The sequence below is a fragment of the Ascaphus truei genome, unplaced genomic scaffold, assembly GCF_040206685.1.
Source record: "Ascaphus truei isolate aAscTru1 unplaced genomic scaffold, aAscTru1.hap1 HAP1_SCAFFOLD_2623, whole genome shotgun sequence".
NCBI classification, from domain to species: Eukaryota; Metazoa; Chordata; class Amphibia; order Anura; family Ascaphidae; genus Ascaphus; species Ascaphus truei.
In genome coordinates, this window is record NW_027455561.1 from 1 (window position 1) to 25,293 (window position 25,293).

Consider the following 25,293-nt stretch of genomic DNA (forward strand, 5'->3'; position numbering starts at 1 on the left):
TTTTTAAGTATACCCTTTGCTTGCTTCATTCATTGTAACATCGCCGGAAGAAGAGATCAGTGTATCTCGAAAGCTCGCACAAATAAAAGCATTTCGTTAGCCACAGAACGGTATCATCTATTTATTTTTTTATTATATATATATATATATATATATATATATATATATATATATATATATATATATCCAAGATAACAATGAGGAGGATGTAATATCGCAGGCAGGAAGTGAATAATTCAGCCTCCGGAGGAGACGCGGAAAGTTTATTAGAGAGAGAAAGATGCGTGGCAGGAGGGATATATATAGTATTAGGGAGGAGGGGGGAGAAGGAAGGAGGAGAGGGGGGGAGAAGGAAGGAGGAGAGGAGAGAGCAGGAGGGGAGAGAAGGAAGCAGGAGGCGGGGAGAGAGCAGGATTGGCAGGGGAACCCAGAGGGAGGGAGAATGGAGAGAGAGAAAAACAAGAAGGGGGGGGGGGGGGGAGAAGGAAGGAGGAGAGAGCAGGAGGGGAGAGAAGGAAGCAGGAGGCGGGGAGAGAGCAGGATTGGCAGGAAAACCCAGAGGGAGGGAGAATGGAGAGAGAGAAAAACATGAAGGGGGGGGGGGAGAGAAGGAAGGAGGAGAGGAGAGAGCAGGAGGGGAGAGAAGGAAGCAGGAGGTGGGGAGAGAGCAGGATTGGCAGGAAAACCCAGAGGGAGGGAGAATGAGAGAGAGAAAACATGGAGGTGTGGGGGTGGGAGGGGGTGGGGAAGAGAGAGACTAGGTGTGGAAGAGTATGTGACTCAGTCCCTTCCGGTGACACCAGAGTGAGGAAATGAGAGAGGAAGAAACCTGATTTTCCTTTACAAAACATGTATTTATACTTTAAAACCCACAACCTCTCTCCTTAGACTAAATTGTGGTGGGGGGGGGGGGGGGGGGGCGGGAGGGGGAACAAACTAGACAAACCAATTTCCTACGAGGAGATTGCAGAAACAATTAAAGACCTATAACCCAGAAAGGTCCTCGGTCCAAATTGGACTCTCAAATATATACTACCCAAAATTCCCCCCAAAACAATACTACTATTTAATACTCCAAGGAGAACAATTCCCCTAAAACATGCAACAAGCGGAAATCTCATTTAGGAAGAAGGAAGAGACCCCACTCACTGTACAATCAAGCTCCTTAATTAAAACAGATAAACACATGTTCTCCCCAAATTTTGCGACTCGATTGAATGAGTATTTACCCAAATTCATCCACCCGGAACCAGGTAGGCTTAATCCCTACCAAACCAGAATGAGATAATACGAGGAGAGCGATAGACACTATAGAATATTCCAAAAAATCCAAACCAATGATGCTCCTCGCACTTGGCGCTGAAAAAGCATTTGATAAAATTGATTGGAACGATATGAAAGCCGCACTGGAAAAATTTGGCCCAGGAGGAAGGTTCCTCAAAGCCATATTGTCATTGTACACGACGCCAACAGCAAAAGTGGTCTGCCTTCGCAACGACTTCAGATACGATCCATATAAAAGGGGGTGCAAGACATGGTTGCCCATTATCACCCTTCTTGTTTGCAATGGCAATCAAGCCTCTAGCAGCACAAATCGGAGCCAACTAAGATAAAAACGGGGAATAACGATAGCACAACAGATATAAAAAATATCCCTTTTCACAGACCCTTTTTGGTACATTCCTGAATCTAGATTCACAAGAAAAGAAAAATGAAATTTATGAAACAGTGGGAGGCATAAACGAATATCCCAAAAAGTCACAGCTACAAGATGTGGTATAGCTTCCCACTGGATAAAACTAGACAATTCCAACCTTGGCTCAAGTAATAGAGAAAATGCGGGTTTCGGGCCAAATGGAAAATGTTACCAGCCTATTAAATGGCACTCATTTTAAGTTCGTAAAAACATGGCGGCCATGGTTCGATTTCTGCAGAAATACGCACCAGCATCCGCCACTTACCGATTAGGGCAGCTACATGAGACTCAAACGAAACCCGAGACATAGAGACCCATCTAGACATAGAGACCCATCTAGACATAGAGACCCATCTAGACATAGAGACCCATCTAGACATAGAGACCCATCTAGACATAGAGACCCATCTAGACATAGAGATCCATCTAGACATAGAGACCCATCTAGACATAGAGATCCATCTAGACATAGAGACCCATCTAGACATAGAGACCCATCTAGACATAGAGATCCATCTAGACATAGAGACTCATCTAGACATAGAGACCCATCTAGACATAGAGACCCATCTAGACATAGAGACCCATCTAGACATAGAGACCCATCTAGACATGGAGACCCATCTAGACATGGAGACCCATCTAGACATGGAGATCCATCTAGACATAGAGACCCATCTAGACATAGAGACCCATCTAGACATAGAGATCCATCTAGACATAGAGACCCATCTAGACATAGAGACCCATCTAGACATAGAGACCCATCTAGACATAGAGACCCATCTAGACATAGAGACCCATCTAGACATAGAGACCCATCTAGACATGGAGACCCATCTAGACATGGAGACCCATCTAGACATGGAGATCCATCTAGACATAGAGACCCATCTAGACATAGAGACCCATCTAGACATAGAGATCCATCTAGACATAGAGACCCATCTAGACATAGAGACCCATCTAGACATAGAGACCCATCTAGACATAGAGATCCATCTAGACATAGAGACCCATCTAGACATAGAGATCCATCTAGACATGGAGACCCATCTAGACATGGAGACCCATCTAGACATGGAGACCCATCTAGACATGGAGACCCATCTAGACATAGAGACCCATCTAGACATAGAGACCCATCTAGACATGGAGACCCATCTAGACATAGAGACCCATCTAGACATGGAGCATTACAGGATACGATACACTATATAATGTTAAAAAGAGAAAGGAACCGAGAAATGTAAATAAATAAAGATAGCACCAGAATGCCTTTACTGAGACTGTATAACTCAAGAAATTGGTGAATACGTAATACCACACATAACCAACCCCCCAGTTACTCCATTATGTACCCCCCTAACACCCCCCTTTTTCTGTACCCCACAATTTATTTGAAAATGAATAAAATACGAGTTTAATAAACCCCCCAAAATTCACGACCTAGACACGGGAATAAGAACGCGCCTTTCCGTTTTACAAAATGACTATTTTCGTTTTGACAACGTCGCATTTCGTTCACTCGCCTCGCGCGTCAAGCCCCGATCCGGAAAGCTCTGTGAGGTCACGAAACGTGGCGTTAACTTCCGGTCACGCCAAGACGGGAATGCAGCGTTAAGCCGGGTTTTATGCCCGTGACGGGCATTGCTTTTAGTGATATAGAAATGAGGCGTTATCGTAACATGGCGTATGTGCTGAGGTCCGGTAAGGGTGACACGGGGACTTACTGTGACCTTAGGTAGGTCAGAGCTTAACAAGGCGTTACTCACATCCAGACATTGCAGTTGGGTATTTACCAGTCTGGATGGGTGTAACGCATCACTGAGGTATCATTTAATTAACAGTGTTATTTCCATCTCCTCCCCTAATCATCATGAGCTAAACACCTATTTCAGGTTCTGCATAGGAATAACCCTAAGACATACTTACCGTCACATTATTGGGAGTTATAGGGTCTGGGTGGGAGTAACACTAAGACATACTTACCGTCACGTTATTGGGAGTTATAGGGCCTGGATGGGAGTAACACTAAGACATACTTACCGTCACGTTATTGGGAGTTATAGGGTCTGGGTGGGAGTAACACTAAGACATACTTACCGTCACGTTATTGGGAGTTATAGGGTCTGGATGGGAGTAACACTAAGACATACTTACCGTCACGTTATTGGGAGTTATAGGGACTGGATGGGAGTAACACTAAGTCATACTTACCGTCACGTTATTGGGAGTTATAGGGTCTGGATGGGAGTAACACTAAGACATACTTACCGTCACGTTATTGGGAGTTATAGGGACTGGGTGGGAGTAACACTAAGACATACTTACCGTCACGTTATTGGGAGTTATAGGGTTTGGATGGGAGTAACACTAAGACATACTTACCGTCACGTTATTGGGAGTTATAGGGTCTGGATGGGAGTAACACTAAGACATACTTACCGTCACATTATTGGGAGTTATAGGGTCTGGATGGGAGTAACACTAAGACATACTTACCGTCACGTTATTGGAAGTTATAGCGTCTGGATGGGAGTAAAACTAAGACATACTTTCAGTCACGTTATTGGGAGTTATAGGGTCTGGATGGGAGTAACACTAAGACATACTTATCGTCACGTTATTGGGAGTTATAGGGTCTGGATGGGAGTAACACTAAGACATACTTACCGTCACGTCATTGGGAGTTATAGCGTCTGGATGGGAGTAAAACTAAGACATACTTTCAGTCACGTTATTGGGAGTTATAGGGTCTGGATGGGAGTAACACTAAGACATACTTATCGTCACGTTATTGGGAGTTATAGGGTCTGGATGGGAGTAACACTAAGACATACTTACCGTCACGTCATTGGGAGTTATAGGGTCTGGATGGGAGTAACACTAAGACATACTTACCGTCACGTTATTGGGAGTTATAGGGTCTTATAGGAGTAACACTAAGACATACTTACTGTCCCGTTATTTGAAGATAACACATCATTATGCCACAATATCGTGATGTTTAGACTATGCTAATGGAATGACTTTCAAACGTTGTTTTTTCATAGTATTATCTTTGAGGGTTAACCTCAGGAAACATGACATTTGTTCCTGTTTTAGGTAACGTTATGAGTCCGGATGGATATTGGTGCGTTTCTTGGGGCCGGATCCTGATAGCCCATTGTCACATGAAAGGGGTCACACGGACCTTCTGCATTTTTCACACGCTTTTCAAGTCGATGTCGGTTTTCTTCTTTCTTCAGAGTTTCGTTTTTGGTGGGGAATATTCTTCCAGGAAAAGAAATATTGTTTCATGACATTTTTTTTTAAGAAGGTCAGTTTCCTTATAATATAAGGCCCACCCCCCTGGTAACCCCTTCAGATAAAGGTTTCAGAGAGGCCCTCAGATAAGCCGAAGTGTGATGTGATGTAAACTTAATGACATATTTACGTCACTGGTTCAGTCAGCGCTCACCCTGCAGCCAGCGCCACCGAAGAGGCAGGTATCTTTTATTAAACAGCAAAGCCGTTTATAACTGGCCACTGAGCCGTCGTCTTTTCCACCTACGGTCAGGGCCGCCAACAGGGTGGGTCTGCCGGGGTTGGCATCCAGGGCCACATGAGTCAGGGGACACGGCCGCCCGGGCCCCCTGCAAAGCCGTGCCCGTTATATTTTAAAAAGCCATCGTCTATGCCCCCTACGGTATTAGATCAGCGATTCCCACAATGCCTTGCTGCCGTGGCTGCAAAGCATTGTGGGACGCTCCTGCGGTCAGTGGTAGAGACGTCTCACTCACAACACGACAGTTGGGTCCTGCCAAACGGACAGTATCCATCTGTGTGGCTTTCTGACCTAGCCTCGCCGTGGTACAGCTAAAGGTTGCCTCCAACGTTAGCAGAATCGCCTCTGCGGGGACTTTTCACGGTAAACTCCCAGATTTCCAGGCAGTTAGCAGAACAACCGGTTGAAACTGATACCGACACAGAATTGCTCCCCTCTCCTTTCGTGCAACTGAAAGAACTTGTTTCTTCTTCTACTTCTTTTTTTTTTAAATGCCATTAGCTTTAAAGCCGCAGACCCAGAAATATCCTACGTGTGTTTCTTTTAAATAAATCAGTTCTGTACCACGAGAAAAAATACTTGTAGCATTTAAAAAAAAAAAAACATCAACCTCTGAATAATATATTTTTAAAATTACATTATTATTGGTTTTTCAAGCAGAGATATACAGAAATGAAATATTAGAGGGTGGGTATTAGGGGGGGGATACATACAGGCATACCCCGGTTTAAGGACACTCACTTTAAGTACACTCGCGAGTAAGGACATATCGCCCAATAGGCAAACGGCAGCTCGCGCATGCGCCTGTCATCACGTCCTGAACAGCAATACTGGCTCCCTACCTGTACCCAAGCTGTGCGCAAGCGGGGAGACTATAGAGCGTGTTACACACGCGTTATTTACATCAGTTATGCACGTATATGACGATTGCAGCACAGTACGTGCATCGATAAGTGGGGAAAAGGGAGTGCTTCACTTTAAGTACATTTTCGTATTACATACATGCTCCGGTCCCATTGCGTACGCTAATGCGGGGTATGCCTGTAAAGAAAAGGGGATTAGGGGGGGAAGGGTGGAACAGCACAATGGGGAATCAACAGTTCTTGCCGAGAAATAGAGAGGTAGAACATTATAGTTAAAATGTTGGGGAGAGGTGGGGATAGGGGTGGGCACATAAAGGAAAGAAGGGTAGAGGGAGGGACTGAACAGTAGCAGATCCACAAAACATAATGTTTAACCTAGTTTTAGCTTAGGGTGTGGGCTCATTATGGCGGGTCCCCTATATGTGCTATGGAGGGTCTGGATAATGCCCCAAACCCTGGTGTAGGAAAGATATATGGAAAAACTTGAGATTTTCTTTAAATCAGGGAATATGCTGCAGCTATGTTCCAGAAACTTTCCTATGGGTCTCAAATAGAAGGGGAATATCTGCCCCTTTCTTCATAAAGTCCGTCTTTTCCCTCTTTTTAGGGCAGTATAAACCCTTCACATTAAGCAGTACTGCCAAGGTGACCTTGCGCGTTTGGCCTACCACAGCGTACATACAGCTCAACCCCCTTATAACGCTGTGCTTGGGGTCCAAAGAATCACATCGCGCTATAAGCGGATCGCGTTAGAAATAATGTACCATTGTATGCATTGTACAATAAAGTATTTAAGACGCCAATAATCGTGTTGTAAAGTATTCATAAATATGATAAATAGGGAGCCACGCGGGCACCGCGTTATAAGCGGATCCGCGTTGTAACGGATCGTGCTATAACAGGGTTGAGCTATATATGAATACCAGTTTTTAAATTGCCTCCCTGACCATCTATTGTCCTCATCGACTGTTGGCTATTCTGGGTTAGGGGGCATGGGGGGAGAGGGGGAGGGACGAGGGGAAAAAACAAAAACAGGGGGGCTTTTCTGTGCAGACAGGTCTTTTTGTGGTAGGGTACATGTTCCTCTGTGGTCTCCAGCAGCTCTTTAGAGGTCCACGGCGGCCATCCCTAGTAGTGGAGATACTCTGGGTGGTCCCAGGGCCTGAAACTCAGCAAGCAACTGAGTAATTGTCTCTGGGGGCTGCGGGGGCGGAGGGGTGGGGGAGGGGGTGGGAGGCAGGCTGTCTGCTAGAGGCCCCAGTCAGGCCTAGCTGGGGGGAAAGAGGAACAGACCTAGGCTTCCTTGTGGCAGCTCTATGGGGCGCCGAGGCAAGAAGGCCGCCTTCCCGCAGCCGCACCGACCAGCAGCCGACAGCCGGGAGCCCTCCTCAGCGCAGGAACGGGGATTCCCGACAGGCAGCCCTCCTCCGCACTGTGCTCTGTCTCCCGCGTAGTGCCCTACCCCCCTCCTGTCTCTTTAACGCTGGGCTAGTAGCCCTGACCCAAGAGGGCATTCTTGGAACCCATCACTGTCCTCCAAGTGACCCACCTGGTCAAAACTGGCCGGTCCACAAGCCAAAAGGGGATGAGTGTGGGGGGGGAACCTTTTTGGGGAGGTGACAGGAGGCAAGAGAGGTAGGGCGGGAGGAGGTGACCTCTTAAATAAACAAGTCCCCCTCTCCCCATGATCTCCCGGGTCAAGGGTCAAGCCTCCCTTCCCCTTATCGGTCAGGTCGTTCTGTAACTGCAGAGTATTTTCCTCCCGAGACTAAAGAAGTCCATCCATCCCACGTGTATGTTCTCTGAGATACAACAGGGAGTGTTTGACTAGATTAGGGGTTTCCCCACTGGGTACAGAATGAATCCCTTTGTGCAGAGCGGGAGAACCCCCCGTGCTGTGCAAAAATCATCTTTATTAACAAAGTGGCACGTGTAGGTGTTTGGGATTGGATAAGCACGACCCACACAAAGAGAACGTTAAATCCATAGGAGATCGGCGTGTAGGTGTATGGGTGCTGCCTGGTAAATTAATCAATAACAGTGTTTCGCATGTGTAGGTATACACACTGATAAGATATAGTTAATTTTTAACAGGGGATGGCCCCTTTGGTGATCTGTGTGCTAAAGTATTATAATCAGCCCTTTGTATATACTGGGGCTAATGATGCCGAAAATGAATACAGCACATAGTAGCAAAATGGCGCCCGATGACACCGAATAAAGTATTCCCCCAAAATGGCGGGTGGCTACCTGATGTTATGCATCTGGGCTCATGTAGAAGGTCTTGCTGACCAGGTCCAGGGGTGTTGGTGTTTATGGTCATTTCTAGGTAGGTCAGGGGGGCTCAACTGCAGTCCTCAAGACCCCCCCCAACACGGCAGGTTTGCAGGATATCCCTGCTTCAGCACAGGTGGCTCAATCAGTCCCAGCTTCAACGCAGGTAGCTCAATCAGTCTCTGCTTCAGCACAGGTAGCTCAATCAGTCTTTGACTGAGCCTCTGATTGAGTCACCTTTGCTGAAGCTGGGAATTCATTGGTACAGTATTTGGGGGCTCTGACCTTGGTCGGGGGGTGATGTCCCATACCTCAGAGACCATGGGAAATGGTGGAAGGCAGACAGCACCCTACGGGGGGCGGGGGGGGGGGTGTATAGAATGTATAGGGTATGACAAAACGTGAATAATAACAGGAACAGAAGATGCTTCGCACACACACACACACGTTACCGCACACACAGGGGGCCGTGCTCTGCCCGCAACAGGAAGACGGGAGAGATACAGAGAGGATATATATAGATAGATAGATAGATAGATAGATAGATAGATAGATCGGCAGAAAGATAGACAGACAGACAGATAACAGTTTGTCCAGACAGCTTAAAACAATGAACGAATGAAAACAGTAAAAAGGTCCACAAAATAATAGAATTGTACACGTATTTATTGTAACTGTATGCCAAAATACATACAAGGGGAGGAGTACCTGCTCCTCCCTAACAACCCCCAATGGGGGGCAGGTAAATTACAGGGACATCAATAAGAATGCCCTATTTTAACATAATATGCAGCGAAAACAACATGTTTTAACTCCACATACAATTTTCAGAAGGAGCGTTACGGCGGCCATTTTGTATTGCAAATGTGTGTGTTTTGCCGAGGTAGTGAAATATATAGGGTAATATATATATATATATATATATATATATATATATATATATATATACTGACGAAACAGCCCTTACATTCCAAATACATTACAAAATTGGCCTCCTTTCCACTAGGCCCTGTTGAAACCCTGTTAGTAGTTTGTGATAACAGAGGAAATGTAACGTTGCCTAGCAACGCAGGCTTGAGTTTGAACGTTTTTTTTTACTAGGCCTCAGCAGGGCCGCTGAGTTCTCAAAATTCTTGAAAAGGAGGACGGAATTGCTCCAAACTTGGCACAATTGGTTCTCGGCATGAGGCCACACAACGTGCAAAGTCTTGGGCCCCTAGGAGAACATCCTAGCATGTGGGACGAGTGAGTTTGCCGTGTACTGTATATTCTTCTCAACGAAGAGCAGCGAAAGGTTTGTGACCAAAATACATACACTGTATGTATATATATAAATGTATATATAACATAGAAAGAATGGAACACCTTCCTCCACAGAGACCACACCTTCAAATAATCAATACAACAATAATATCAAATAAATACATAGATAAATAAATACATAAATAAATAAAATAGATAATAATAATAATAATAATACAGTATTTTCTGTTAATAAATAGGGCAGGGTTGACATGAGTTTGCGGTTTCTAATCGTACAAAAAAATAACGGTACCACAATTTTAACACAACACTGATGTAGAGCTAGCGGAAGGGCCAAGTCACAGTGTCACCACAACAGGGTGACACAATCGTACCACAGCTCCATAGGGCTGACGTGTCGATGCACAAACTGTGTCCCTGTGTCACCTCCACGGTGACACAATGATGACACAACAGGTGGCACCGGTGGAAAGATACAGTGGTGCCAAATGGCATTAATGTTGGCAAGAACGGAAGGTGATGCCAGGGTGTGCCAGTCTTGTGCCCATCCGAAGGTGGTTTTCGGTTTGTGTGCCGCTTTGGGAATTAGCGTTGCGCCAGTCTTGATTGCATGGAAGACCACTTAGGACAGTGCCAGGCTATGCCAGCCTAGTGCCCCGCGAATGTCATTGGGTCATCTTTAGGATGGGTTAGTCGGGAATGAAGTATCACGGAAGACCAAGGGTCCCTGACCCTGTGGCAGCATGGCATGAATGGATACCCACCTAAGATGACACTAGAACCTGTGCAAACCTGGCATTAATAGACGACCACCCAAGATAATGCTGGTCTATGGTCCAATAACATGGAAACCCATGGACAACAAGCTTGATGGAAGACAGTCCAAAGGGGGGCCAGCTGATGCCACCTCACACGGCGATTGCACCAAAGTAGACCTGCCCTTCACTTGCTTCGAGAAAGTGGACATCTGTGGTTTCAGTGGAGAGGACATCTCCTTTCTGTAAGTGGAAGACCCCACCTTGGTAGAGGGGCTGGAGCCAGCCAGATTTAGATGCTGTCTCACAGACAGACTTGGACGAGGTGAGGATGGGCGAGCGGTCCTGGTAGGGGTCACTCATTCTGATGACGGTGTGGGTGAGGTAGATGGCCTCAGTGCAGTCGCTGCCGGCGAAGGCAACTTGGGTGTAGACGAAGTAGAGGCCCTCTTGTGGGATGACCAGAGCGTTGTCCACGAGTTTCATCCCGTTTTCCGAGAGGCTGTGTTGGGTGGAGTCCTGCCAGAGGAGCTTACCACCTTCTACCTCACCTGAGGAAGGAGCGAGAAAGAGAGGTGAGAAACGGAGAAGGGAGAGAGAGGGGGGAGGAGAAGAGAGTGGTATGGAAGGAAGAGAGGAACAGAGAGGGTGGCCGAGAGGCAGAGAGAGAGAGAGAGATGGGGGAGAGAGAGAGGAGGGAGAGAGAGAGAGACAGAAAGGAGGGGGAGAGATAGTCCTCTTACCTATGAAGTGAGCTGCTGGCTTATTTTCCTTTCTTGCCTGGGCTCTGACTGCCTGTGGCACAGAGTCTGTGAGAGAGAAACCATGACAGTTATACAGCGTGCAGCCACCTCTGGGGTGTGATATATTGTATTTATACAGCGCCTCTCTATTACAGTTATACAGCGTGCAGCCACCTCTGGGGTGTGATCCTGAGTGATATATTGTATTTATACAGCGCCTCTCTATTACAGTTATACAGCGTGCAGCCACCTCTGGGGTGTGATCCTGAGTGATATATTGTATTTATACAGCGCCTCTCTATTACAGTTATACAGCGTGCAGCCACCTCTGGGGTGTGATCCTGAGTGATATATTGTATTTATACAGCGCCTCTCTATTACAGTTATACAGCGTGCAGCCACCTCTGGGGTGTGATATATTGTATTTATACAGCGCCTCTCTATTACAGTTATACAGCGTGCAGCCACCTCTGGGGTGGATTCCTACTCACCTAAATAAGTCTTGACAGTCAATATATCCGGCACCTTAAAGTCATCCTAAAAAATGAAAAATAATTTCAATTAGTTACACACCCAGCATCTTGCACTAATCCATGTCCCCACTCTGCACACCCAGCATGTTGCACTAATCCATGGCCCCACTCTGCACACCCAGCTAATCATTGTGACATTTCTTTAAAGCGGAAGTGCTAAAAATAAAACTTGTTAAACCAGATTGACAGCCTCCCCCTCACACACACACTACTACACCATGTATACACAGCACAGGTACAGCACGGGCAGCGGCAGTGCCAGCCTCCCTCTCACACACACTTCTACACCATGTATACACAGCACAGGTACAGCGCGGGCAGTGCCAGCCTCCCCCTCACACACACTACTACACCATGTATACACAGCACAGGTACAGCGCAGGCAGCGGCAGTGCCAGCCTCCCCCTCACACACACTACTACACCATGTATACACAGCACAGGTACAGCGCGGGCAGCGGCAGTGCCAGCCTCCCCCTCACACACACTACTACACCATGTATACACAGCACAGGTACAGCGCGGGCAGCGGCAGTGCCAGCCTCCCCCTCACACACACTACTACACCATGTACACACAGCACAGGTACAGCGCGGGCAGCGGCAGTGCCAGCCTCCCCCTCACACACTACTACACCATGTATGCACAGCACAGGTACAGCGCGGGCAGCGGCAGTGCCAGCCTCCCCCTCACACACACTACTACACCATGTATACACAGCACAGGTACAGCGTGGGCAGTGCCAGCCTCCCCTCACACACACTACTACACCATGTATACACAGCACAGGTACAGCGCGGGCAGCGGCAGTGCCAGCCTCCCCCTCACATACACTGCTACACCATGTATACACAGCACAGGTACAGCGCGGGCAGTGCCAGCCTCCCCCTCACACACACTACTACACCATGTATGCACAGCACAGGTACAGCGCGGGCAGCGTCAGTGCCAGCCTCCCCCTCACACACACTACTACACCATGTATACACAGCACAGGTACAGCGCGGGCAGCGGTAGTGCCAGCCTCCCCCTCACACACACTACTACACCATGTATACACAGCACAGGTACAGCGCGGGCAGCGGCAGTGCCAGCCTCCCCTCACACACACTCCTACACCATGTATACACAGCACAGGTACAGCGCGGGCAATGGCAGTGCCAGCCTCCCCCTCACACTCACTACTACACCATGTATACACAGCACAGGTACAGCGCAGGCAGCGGCAGTGCCAGCCTCCCCCTCACACACACTACTACACCATGTATACACAGCACAGGTACAGCGCAGGCAGTGCCAGCCTCCCCTCACACACACTACTACACCATGTATACACAGCACAGGTACAGCGCGGGCAGTGCCAGCCTCCCCCTCACACACACTACTACACCATGTATACACAGCACAGGTACAGCGCAGGCAGCGGCAGTGCCAGACCCCCCCTCCCACCCCCCCTCACACACACTACTACACCATAACATGTAAACACAGCACAGGTGTCTAGCCCTAGAGGTGGGTTTAAAGAGACACACACACACCTTGGCAGAGGGAGAAGGGATGATCTGGAAGTGCAGCAGTGCGAACACCACCGTCGCCCCAGCGACGAGGGCGAACGAGCACAGGCTGACCCGGCGCCAAAAGGTCGACGGAGGCTTCACCTGTCGGGCCACCAGGAGTCCGCTCTCCATCTGGGACTCTACAGAACTCATCTTTCTCTCTGTGTGTAATAATCTCTGTGTGTGTGTGAATCCTGCTTGCTTGCTGTCTCTCCCTCTCCTCTCCTCTCTCTGCCTCTGGCTTGAGTTAATTCTGCCGGGGCTGTGGGAGCCGCAGCATTTTAAAGGCTCCTGGCACGCCCCCCCCCAAACCCGCAGAATTTCCCAGTGACATCAGGTCCGGGCGGAAATTTCAAAGTAACATCACCCAGGATAGGAGTATCTCTCGCTCTCTCTCTCGCTCTCTCTCTCTCTGTGTGTCGCTCTCTCTTGTTCTCTCACACACCCCCCCCCCCCCTTCCTTTTCTTCTCTTGGAAAGATCAGCTAAGGGGCTGAAGGAACAAGTTTCGAAAGAGAAACTCGGGGAAGGGGGAAGCTTAAGTCGCCGCAACGCTGGGAAAACGCCACAGAGGCGCTTCTGCTTTCAGGTGGCACCTCTAGGACTTGTGCCAAAGTGGAATATGCAGAGGCTGGCACCTCTAGGACTTGTGGCAAAGTGGAATATGCAGAGGCTGGCACCTCTAGGACTTGTGGCAAAGTGGAATATGCAGAGGCTGGCACCTCTAGGGCTGGCACGGGGGGGGGGGGGGGGATATACAGAGCCTGGCACCTCTAGGGCTTGTGCCAAAGGGGTATACTAGAGCCTGGCACCTCTAGGACTTGTGCCAAAGTGGAATATGCAGAGGCTGGCACCTCTAGGACTTGTGCCAAAGTGGAATATGCAGAGACTGGCACCTCTAGGGCTGGCACGGTGGGGGGGGGGGGGGGGGAGGATATACAGAGCCTGGCACCTCTAGGGCTTGTGCCAAAGGGGTATACTAGAGCCTGGCACCTCTAGGACTTGTGCCAAAGTGGAATATGCAGAGGCTGGCACCTCTAGGACTTGTGCCAAAGTGGAATATGCAGAGGCTGGCACCTCTAGGACTTGTGCCAAAGTGGAATATGCAGAGGCTGGCACCTCTAGGGCAGGCACAGGGATATACAGAGCCTGGCACCTCTAGGACAGGCACAGGGGGATATACAGAGCCTGGCACCTCTAGGACAGGCACAGGGGGATATATAGAGCCTGGCACCTCTAGGGCTTGTGCCAAAGGGGGATATGCAGAGCCTGGCACCTCTAGGAAAGGCACAGGGGGATATACAGAGCCTGGCACCTCTAGGGCTGGCACAGGGGGGTATACAGAGCCTGGCACGGGGATATACAGAGCCTGGCACCTCTAGGGCTGGCACAGGGGGATATACAGAGCCTGTCACCTCTAGGGCTGGCACAGGGGGGGTATACAGAGCCTGGCACCTCTAGGGCTGGCACAGGGGGGGTATACAGAGCCTGACACCTCTAGGAAAAGCACAAGGGGATATACAGAGCCTGGCACCTCTAAGACTGGCACAGGGGCATATACAGAGCCTGGCACCTCTAGGGCTGGCACAGGGGGATATACAGAGCCTGTCACCTCTAGGACTTGTGGCAAAGTGGAATATGCAGAGGCTGGCACCTCTAGGACTTGTGGCAAAGTGGAATATGCAGAGGCTGGCACCTCTAGGGCTGGCACGGGGGGGGGGATATACAGAGCCTGGCACCTCTAGGGCTTGTGCCAAAGGGGTATACTAGAGCCTGGCACCTCTAGGACTTGTGCCGAAGTGGAATATGCAGAGGCTGGCACCTCTAGGACTTGTGGCAAAGTGGAATATGCAGAGGCTGGCACCTCTAGGACTTGTGGCAAAGTGGAATATGCAGAGGCTGGCACCTCTAGGGCTGGCACGGGGGGGGGGATATACAGAGCCTGGCACCTCTAGGGCTTGTGCCAAAGGGGTATACTAGAGCCTGGCACCTCTAGGACTTGTGCCAAAGTGGAATATGCAGAGGCTGGCACCTCTAGGGCTGGCACGGGGGGGGGGGGATATACAGAGCCTGGCACCTCTAGGGCTTGTGCCAAAGGGGTATACTAGAGCCTGGCACCTCTAGGACTTGTGCCAAAGTGGAATATGCAGAGGCTGGCACCTCTAGGACTTGTGCCAAAGTGGAATATGCAGAGGCTGGCACCTCTAGGACTTGTGCCAAAGTGGAATATGCAGAGGCTGGCACCTCTAGGATTTGTGCCAAAGTGGAATATGCAGAGGCTGGCACCTCTAGGGCAGGCACAGGGATATACAGAGCCTGGCACCTCTAGGACAGGCACAGGGGGATATACAGAGCCTGGCACCTCTAGGACAGGCACAGGGGGATATATAGAGCCTGGCACCTCTAGGGCTTGTGCCAAAGGGGGATATGCAGAGCCTGGCACCTCTAGGAAAGGCACAGGGGGATATACAGAGCCTGGCACCTCTAGGGCTGGCACAGGGGGGTATACAGAGCCTGGCACGGGGATATACAGAGCCTGTCACCTCTAGGGCTGGCACAGGGGGGTATACAGAGCCTGGCACCTCTAGGGCTGGCACAGGGGGGTATACAGAGCCTGACACCTCTAGGAAAGGCACAAGGGGATATACAGAGCCTGGCACCTCTAAGACTGGCACAGGGGCATATACAGAGCCTGGCACCTCTAGGGCTGGCACAGGGGGATATACAGAGCCTGTCACCTCTAGGACTTGTGGCAAAGTGGAATATGCAGAGGCTGGCACCTCTAGGACTTGTGGCAAAGTGGAATATGCAGAGGCTGGCACCTCTAGGGCTGGCACGGGGGGGGGGGGGATATACAGATACAGAGCCTGGCACCTCTAGGGCTTGTGCCAAAGGGGTATACTAGAGCCTGGCACCTCTAGGACTTGTGCCAAAGTGGAATATGCAGAGGCTGGCACCTCTAGGACTTGTGGCAAAGTGGAATATGCAGAGGCTGGCACCTCTAGGACTTGTGGCAAAGTGGAATATGCAGAGGCTGGCACCTCTAGGGCTGGCACGGGGGGGGGGGGGATATACAGAGCCTGGCACCTCTAGGGCTTGTGCCAAAGGGGTATACTAGAGCCTGGCACCTCTAGGACTTGTGCCAAAGTGGAATATGCAGAGGCTGGCACCTCTAGGACTTGTGCCAAAGTGGAATATGCAGAGGCTGGCACCTCTAGGACTTGTGCCAAAGTGGAATATGCAGAGGCTGGCACCTCTAGGACTTGTGCCAAAGTGGAATTAGCAGAGGCTGGCACCTCTAGGGCAGGCACAGGGATATACAGAGCCTGGCACCTCTAGGACAGGCACAGGGGGATATACAGAGCCTGGCACCTCTAGGACAGGCACAGGGGGATATATAGAGCCTGGCACCTCTAGGGCTTGTGCCAAAGGGGGATATGCAGAGCCTGGCACCTCTAGGAAAGGCACAGGGGGATATACAGAGCCTGGCACCTCTAGGGCTGGCACAGGGGGGTATACAGAGCCTGGCACGGGGATATACAGAGCCTGGCACCTCTAGGGCTGGCACAGGGGGATATACAGAGCCTGTCACCTCTATGGCTGGCACAGGGGGGGTATACAGAGCCTGGCACCTCTAGGGCGGGCACAGGGGGGGTATACAGAGCCTGACACCTCTAGGAAAGGCACAAGGGGATATACAGAGCCTGGCACCTCTAAGACTGGCACAGGGGCATATACAGAGCCTGGCACCTCTAGGGCTGGCACAGGGGGATATACAGAGCCTGTCACCTCTAGGGCTGGCACAGGGGGGGGTATACAGAGCCTGGCACCTCTAGGGCTGGCACAGGGGGGGTATACAGAGCCTGACACCTCTAGGAAAGGCACAAGGGGATATACAGAGCCTGGCACCTCTAGGACTGGCACAGGGGGATATACAGAGCCTGGCACCTCTAGGACAGGCACAGGGGGATATACATAGCCTGGCACCTCTAGGGCTGGCACAGGGGAATATACAGAGCCTGGCACCTCTAGGGCTGGCACAGGGGGATATACAGAGCCTGGCACCTCTAGGGCTGGCACAGGGGTATACAGAGCCTGGCAGCTCTAGGACTGGCACAGGGATATACAGAGCCTGGCACCTCTAGGACTGGCACAGGGGGATATACAGAGCCTGGCACCTCTAGGGCTGGCACAGGGGGATATACAGAGCCTGGCACCTCTAGGGCTGGCACAGGGGGATATACAGAGCCTGGCACCTCTAGGGCTGGCACAGGGGGAAAGGCAGAGCCTGGCACCTCTAGGGCTGGCACAGGGGGATATACAGAGCCTGGCACCTCTAGGGCTGGCACAGGGGGATATACAGAGCCTGGCACCTCTAGGGCCGGCACAGGGGGAGTAACAGAGCCTGACACCTCTAGGGCTGGCACAGGGGGATATACAGAGCATGGCACCTCTAGGACTGGCACAGGGGGATATACAGAGCCTGGCACCTCTAGGGCTGGCACAGGGGGGGTATACAGAGCCTGGCACCTCTAGGGCTGGCACAGGGGGGTATACAGAGCCTGGCACCTCTAGGGCTGGCACAGGGGGATATACAGAGCCTGGCACCTCTAGGGCTGGCACATGGGGATATACAGAGCCCGGCACCGCTAGGGCTGGCACAGGGGCATATACAGAGCCTGGCACCTCTAGGGCTGGCACAGGAGGATATACAGAGCCTGTCACCTCTAGGGATGGCACAGGGGGGGTATACAGAGCCTGGCACCTCTAGGGCTGGCACAGGGGGGGTATACAGAGCCTGACACCTCTAGGAAAGGCACAAGGGGATATACAGAGCCTGGCACCTCTAAGACTGGCACAGGGGCATATACAGAGCCTGGCACCTCTAGGGCTGGCACAGGGGGATATACAGAGCCTGTCACCTCTAGGGCTGGCACAGGCGGGTATACAGAGCCTGGCACCTCTAGGGCTGGCACAGGGGGGGTATACAGAGCCTGACACCTCTAGGAAAGGCACAAGGGGATATACAGAGCCTGGCACCTCTAGGACAGGCACAGGGGGATATACATACCCTGGCACCTCTAGGGCTGGCACAGGGGAATATACAGAGCCTGGCACCTCTAGGGCTGGCACAGGGGGATATACAGAGCCTGGCACCTCTAGGGCTGGCACAGGGGTATACAGAGCCTGGCAGCTCTAGGACTGGCACAGGGATATACAGAGCCTGGCACCTCTAGGACTGGCACAGGGGGATATACAGAGCCTGGCACCTCTAGGGCTGGCACAGGGGGATATACAGAGCCTGGCACCTCTAGGGCTGGCACAGGGGGATATACAGAGCCTGGCACCTCTAGGGCTGGCACAGGGGGAAAGGCAGAGCCTGGCACCTCTAGGGCTGGCACAGGGGGATATACAGAGCCTGGCACCTCTAGGGCTGGCACAGGGGGATATACAGAGCCTGGCACCTCTAGGGCCGGCACAGGGGGAGTAACAGAGCCTGACACCTCTAGGGCTGGCACAGGGGGATATACAGAGCATGGCACCTCTAGGACTGGCACAGGGGGATATACAGAGCCTGGCACCTCTAGGGCTGGCACAGGGGGGGTATACAGAGCCTGGCACCTCTAGGGCTGGCACAGGGGGGTATACAGAGCCTGGCACCTCTAGGGCTGGCACAGGGGGATATACAGAGCCTGGCACCTCTAGGGCTGGCACATGGGGATATACAGAGCCCGGCACCGCTAGGGCTGGCACAGGGGCATATACAGAGCCTGGCACCTCTAGGGCTGGCACAGGAGGATATACAGAGCCTGTCACCTCTAGGGATGGCACAGGGGGGGTATACAGAGCCTGGCACCTCTAGGGCTGGCACAGGGGGGGTATACAGAGCCTGACACCTCTAGGACAGGCACATGGGGATATACAGAGCCTGGCACCTCTAGGACAGGCACAGGGGGATGTACAGGGACTGGCACCTCTAGGACAGACACAGGGGGGTGTACAGGGACTGACACCTCTAGGACAGACACATGGGGATATACAGAGCCCGGCACAGGGTGATATACAGAGCCTGGCACCTCTAGGATTGGCGCAAGGGGACATACAGAACCTGGCACCTCTAGGACAGGCACATAGGAATATACAGAACCTGGCACCTCTAGGACAGGTAGATGGCGATATACAGAGCCTGGCACCTCTAGGACACTTCAAAACCAAAGAACCGAATGTTCAGTCTGAAGTTTAGGGGAATTCAACCTCGTGTTAATTAGTCCCTCTGTTAATGAGCGCTACTTAATTAATTACAGTGTTTGCTTCTCATCCATAAAATTTAAAATGTGCATGGAGGCGTCACGCCCGCTCCCAGCGACCAGAATGCATTGCAAATAGGGCTTTCCGAAAATCCCGGACACAGCGGTGACAGGCGCGACGCGCTGGGGACGCGCGTTATGCACAAATCATCCGACGGTTACGCCATTTAAAAAAAGGGGGATCTAGGGTGAGCGGATGATGGGGCGGTTTGGGGATGTCTCCCGCCGGGAGGTTTGGGGATGTCTCCCGCCGGGAGGTTTGGGGATGTCTCCCGCCGGGAGGTTTGGGGATGTCTCCCGCCGGGAGGTTTGGGGATGTCTCCCGCCGGGAGGTTTGGGGATGTCTCCCGCCGGGAGGTTTGGGGATGTCTCCCGCCGGGAGGTTTGGGGATGTCTCCCGCCGGGAGGTTTGGGGATGTCTCCCGCCGGGAGGTTTGGGGATGTCTCCCGCCGGGAGGTTTGGGGATGTCTCCCGCCGGGAGGTTTGGGGATGTCTCCCGCCGGGAGGTTTGGGGATGTCTCCCGCCGGGAGGTTTGGGGATGTCTCCCGCCGGGAGGTTTGGGGATGTCTCCCGCCGGGAGGTTTGGGGATGTCTCCCGCCGGGAGGTTTGGGGATGTCTCCCGCCGGGAGGTTTGGGGATGTCTCCCGCCGGGAGGTTTGGAGATGTCTTCGCCGGGCGGTTTGGGGATGTCTCCCGCCGGGAGGTTTGGGGATGTCTCCCGCCGGGAGGTTTGGAGATGTCTTCGCCGGGCGGTTTGGGGATGGTTCCTGCCGGGAGGTTTGGGGATGTCTCCCGCCGGGCGGTTTGGGGATGTCTCCCACCGGGCGGTTTGGAGATGTCTTCGCCGGGCGGTTTGGGGATGGTTCCTGCCGGGAGGTTTGGGGATGTCTCCCGCCGGGAGGTTTGGGGATGTCTCCCGCCGGGAGGTTTGGAGATGTTTTCGCCGGGCGGTTTGGAGATGTCTCCCGCCGGGCGGTTTGGGGATGTCTCCCGTCGGGCGGTTTGGAGATGTCTCCCGCCGGGAGGTTTGGGGATGGTTCCTGCCGGGAGGTTTGGGGATGTCTCCCGCCGGGAGGTTTGGGGATGTCTCCCGCCGGGAGGTTTGGGGATGGTTCCTGCCGGGAGGTTTGGGGATGTCTCCCGCCGGGCGGTTTGGGGATGTCTCCCGCCGGGCGGTTTGGAGATGTCTCCCGCCGGGAGGTTTGGGGATGTCTCCCGCCGGGAGGTTTGGGGATGTCTCCCGCCGGGAGGTTTGGGAATGGCTCCCGCCGGGAGGTTTGGGGATGTCTCCCGCCGGGAGGTTTGGGGATGTCTCCCGCCGGGAGGTTTGGGGATGTCTCCCGCCGGGAGGTTTGGAGATGTCTTCGCCGGGCGGTTTGGGGATGTCTCCCGCCGGGAGGTTTGGGGATGGTTCCCGCCGGGAGGTTTGGGGATGTCTCCCGCCGGGAGGTTTGGAGATGTCTTCGCCGGGCGGTTTGGGGATGGTTCCTGCCGGGAGGTTTGGGGATGTCTCCCGCCGGGCGGTTTGGGGATGTCTCCCACCGGGCGGTTTGGAGATGTCTTCGCCGGGCGGTTTGGGGATGGTTCCTGCCGGGAGGTTTGGGGATGTCTCCCGCCGGGAGGTTTGGGGATGTCTCCCGCCGGGAGGTTTGGAGATGTCTTCGCCGGGCGGTTTGGGGATGGTTCCTGCCGGGAGGTTTGGGGATGTCTCCCGCCGGGAGGTTTGGGGATGTCTCCCGCCGGGAGGTTTGGGGATGGTTCCTGCCGGGAGGTTTGGGGATGTCTCCCGCCGGGCGGTTTGGGGATGTCTCCCGCCGGGCGGTTTGGAGATGTCTCCCGCCGGGAGGTTTGGGGATGTCTCCCGCCGGGAGGTTTGGGGATGTCTCCCGCCGGGAGGTTTGGGGATGGCTCCCGCCGGGAGGTTTGGGGATGTCTCCCGCCGGGAGGTTTGGGGATGTCTCCCGCCGGGAGGTTTGGGGATGTCTCCCGCCGGGAGGTTTGGGGATGTCTCCCGCCGGGAGGTTTGGGGATGGTTCCCGCCGGGAGGTTTGGGGATGTCTCCCGCCGGGAGGTTTGGGGATGTCTCCCGCCGGGAGGTTTGGGGATGTCTCCCGCCGGGAGGTTTGGGGATGTCTCCCGCCGGGAGGTTTGGAGATGTCTCCCGCCGGGAGGTTTGGAGATGTCTTCGCCGGGCGGTTTGGGGATGTCTCCCGCCGGGAGGTTTGGAGATGTCTCCCGCCGGGCGGTTTGGTAATATCTCCCGCCGGGCAGTTTGGAGATGGCTCCCGCCGGGAGGTTTGGGGATGTCTCCCGCCGGGAGGTTTGGGGATGTCTCCCGCCGGGAGGTTTGGGGATGTCTCCCGCCGGGCGGTTTGGTAATATCTCCCGCCGGGCAGTTTGGAGATGGCTCCCGCCGGGAGGTTTGGGGATGTCTCCCGCCGGGAGGTTTGGGGATGTCTCCCGCCGGGAGGTTTGGGGATGTCTCCCGCCGGGAGGTTTGGGGATGTCTCCCGCCGGGCGGTTTGGAGATGTCTCCCGCCGGGAGGTTTGGGGATGTCTCCCGCCAGGCGGTTTGGGGATGTCTCCCGCCGGGAGGTTTGGGGATGTCTCCCGCCGGGCGGTTTGGGGATGTCTCCCGCCGGGCAGTTTGGGGATATCTCCCGCCGGGCGGTTTGGGGATGGCTCCCGCCGGGCGGTTTGGGGATATCTCCCGCCGGGCAGTTTGGGGATGTCTCCCGCCGGGAGGTTTGGGGATGTCTCCCCTCGGGAGGTTTGGAGATGGCTCCCGCCGGGAGGTTTAGGGATGTCTCCCGCGGGAGGTTTGGAGATGGCTCCCGCCGGGAGGTTTGGGGATGTCTCCCGTCGGGCGGTTTGGGGATGTCTCCCGCCGGGAGGTTTGAGGATGTCTCCCGTTGGGCGGTTTGGGGATTGCTCCCGCCGGGCGGTTTGGGGATGTCTCCCGCCGGGCGGTTTGGGGATGTCTCCCGCCGGACGGTTTGGGGACAGCTACCGCCGGGCGGATTGGGGATATCTCCCGCCGGGCAGTTTGGGGATGTCTCCCGCCGGGCGGTTTGGGGATGTCTCCCGTTGGTCGGTTTGGGGATGGCTCCCGCCGGTCGGTTTGGGGATGTCTCCCGTTGGGCTGTTTGGGGATGGCTCCCGCCGGGCGGTTTGGAGATGGCTCCCGCCGGGAGGTTTGGGGATATCTCCCGCCGGGCGGTTTGGGGATGTCTCCCGCCGGGCGGTTTGGGGATGTCTCCCGCCGGGCGGTTTGGAGATGGCTCCCGTCGGGAGGTTTGGGGATATCTCCCGCCGGGCGGTTTGGGGATGTCTCCCGCCGGGCGGTTTGGGGATTTCTCCCGCCGGGAGGTTTGGGGATGTCTCCCGCCGGGAGGTTTGGAGATGTCTCCCGCCGGGAGGTTTGGGGATGGTTCCCACCGGGAGGTTTGAAGATGGCTCCCGCCGGGAGGTTTGGGGATGTCTCCCGCCGGGCGGTTTGGGGATGGCTCCCGCCAGGCGGTTTGGAGATGGCTCCCGCCGGGAGGTTTGGGGATATCTCCCGCCGGGCGGTTTGGGGATGTCTCCCGCCGGGCGGTTTGGGGATGTCTCCCGCCGGGCGGTTTGGAGATGGCTCCCGTCGGGAGGTTTGGGGATATCTCCCGCCGGGCGGTTTGGGGATGTCTCCCGCCGGGCGGTTTGGGGATGTCTCCCGCCGGGAGGTTTGGGGATGTCTCCCGCCGGGAGGTTTGGAGATGTCTCCCGCCGGGAGGTTTGGGGATGGTTCCCACCGGGAGGTTTGAAGATGGCTCCCGCCGGGAGGTTTGGGGATGTCTCCCGCCGGGCGGTTTGGGGATGTCTCCCGCCGGGCGGTTTGGGGATGTCTCCCGCCGGGCGGTTTGGGGATGTCTCACGCCGGGCGGTTTGGGGATGTCTCCCGCAGGGCGGTTTGGGGAGGTCTCCCGCCGGGCGGTTTGGAGATGGCTCCCGCCGGGCGGTTTGGGGATGTCTCCCGCCGGGCGGTTTGGGGATGTCTCCCGCCGGGAGGTTTGGGGATGTCTCCCGCCGGGAGGTTTGGGGATGTCTCCCGCCGGGAGGTTTGGGGATGGTTCCCGCCGGGCGGTTTGGGGATGTCTCCCGCGGGCGGTTTGGAGATGTCTCCCGCCGGGAGGTTTGGGGATGTCTCCCGCGGGGAGGTTTTGGGATGTCTCCCGCCGGGAGGTTTGGGGATGTCTCCCGCCCGGCGGTTTGGGGATGTCTCCCGCCGGGCAGTTTGGGGATGTCTCCCGCCGGGAGGTTTGGGGATGTCTCCCGCCGGGAGGTTTGGGGATGTCTCCCGCCGGGCAGTTTGGGGATGTCTCCTGCCGGGCGGTTTGGGGTTGTCTCCCGCCGGGAGGTTTGGAGATGTCTCCCGCCGGGCGGTTTGGAGATGTCTTCCGCCGGGCGGTTTGGGGATGTCTCCCGCCGGGCGGTTTGGGGATGTCTCCTGCCGGGCGGTTTGGAGATGGCTCCCACCGGGCGGTTTGGGGATGTCTCCCGCCGGGCGGTTTGGGGATGTCTCCCGCCGGGCGGTTTGGGGATGTCTCCCGCCGGGAGGTTTGGAGATGTCTCCCGCCGGCGGTTTGGAGATGTTTCCCGCCGGGCAGTTTGGAGATGGCTCCCGCCGGGAGGTTTGGGGATGTCTCCCGCCGGGAGGTTTGGGGATGTCTCCCGCCGGGAGGTTTGGGGATGTCTCCCGCCAGGCGGTTTGGGGATGTCTCCCGCCGGGAGGTTTGGGGATGTCTCCCGCCGGGCGGTTTGGGGATGTCTCCCGCCGGGCAGTTTGGGGATATCTCCCGCCGGGCGGTTTGGGGATGGCTCCCGCCGGGCGGTTTGGGGATATCTCCCGCCGGGCAGTTTGGGGATGTCTCCCGCCGGGAGGTTTGGGGATGTCTCCCCTCGGGAGGTTTGGAGATGGCTCCCGCCGGGAGGTTTAGGGATGTCTCCCGCGGGAGGTTTGGAGATGGCTCCCGCCGGGCGGTTTGCGGATGTCTCCCGCCGGGAGGTTTGAGGATGTCTCCCGTTGGGCGGTTTGGGGATTGCTCCCGCCGGGCGGTTTGGGGATGTCTCCCGCCGGGCGGTTTGGGGATGTCTCCCGCCGGACGGTTTGGGGACAGCTACCGCCGGGCGGATTGGGGATATCTCCCGCCGGGCAGTTTGGGGATGTCTCCCGCCGGGCGGTTTGGGGATGTCTCCCGTTGGTCGGTTTGGGGATGGCTCCCGCCGGTCGGTTTGGGGATGTCTCCCGTTGGGCTGTTTGGGGATGGCTCCCGCCGGGCGGTTTGGAGATGGCTCCCGCCGGGAGGTTTGGGGATATCTCCCGCCGGGCGGTTTGTTGATGTCTCCCGCCGGGCGGTTTGGGGATGTCTCCCGCCGGGCGGTTTGGAGATGGCTCCCGTCGGGAGGTTTGGGGATATCTCCCGCCGGGCGGTTTGGGGATGTCTCCCGCCGGGCGGTTTGGGGATTTCTCCCGCCGGGAGGTTTGGGGATGTCTCCCGCCGGGAGGTTTGGAGATGTCTCCCGCCGGGAGGTTTGGGGATGGTTCCCACCGGGAGGTTTGAAGATGGCTCCCGCCGGGAGGTTTGGGGATGTCTCCCGCCGGGCGGTTTGGGGATGGCTCCCGCCGGGCGGTTTGGAGATGGCTCCCGCCGGGAGGTTTGGGGATATCTCCCGCCGGGCGGTTTGGGGATGTCTCCCGCCGGGCGGTTTGGGGAT

At 54.6% G+C, this 25,293-nt stretch overlaps 1 protein-coding gene across 1 annotated transcript; it reads right to left on the bottom strand.

The window, feature by feature from the left end:
* Positions 1–9,045: 9,045 nt before the first annotated feature.
* Positions 9,046–13,594, bottom strand: LOC142481415 (tumor necrosis factor-like). The gene is made up of 4 exons (XM_075582854.1): positions 13,215–13,594; positions 11,636–11,681; positions 11,145–11,210; positions 9,046–10,952 (listed from the first exon to the last, which is right to left on the bottom strand). Exons 1-4 carry the CDS (start codon positions 13,383–13,385, stop codon positions 10,555–10,557), a joined length of 681 nt encoding a protein of 226 aa, XP_075438969.1. The 5' UTR covers positions 13,386–13,594; the 3' UTR covers positions 9,046–10,554.
* Between the last annotated feature and the right edge of the window lie 11,699 nt (positions 13,595–25,293).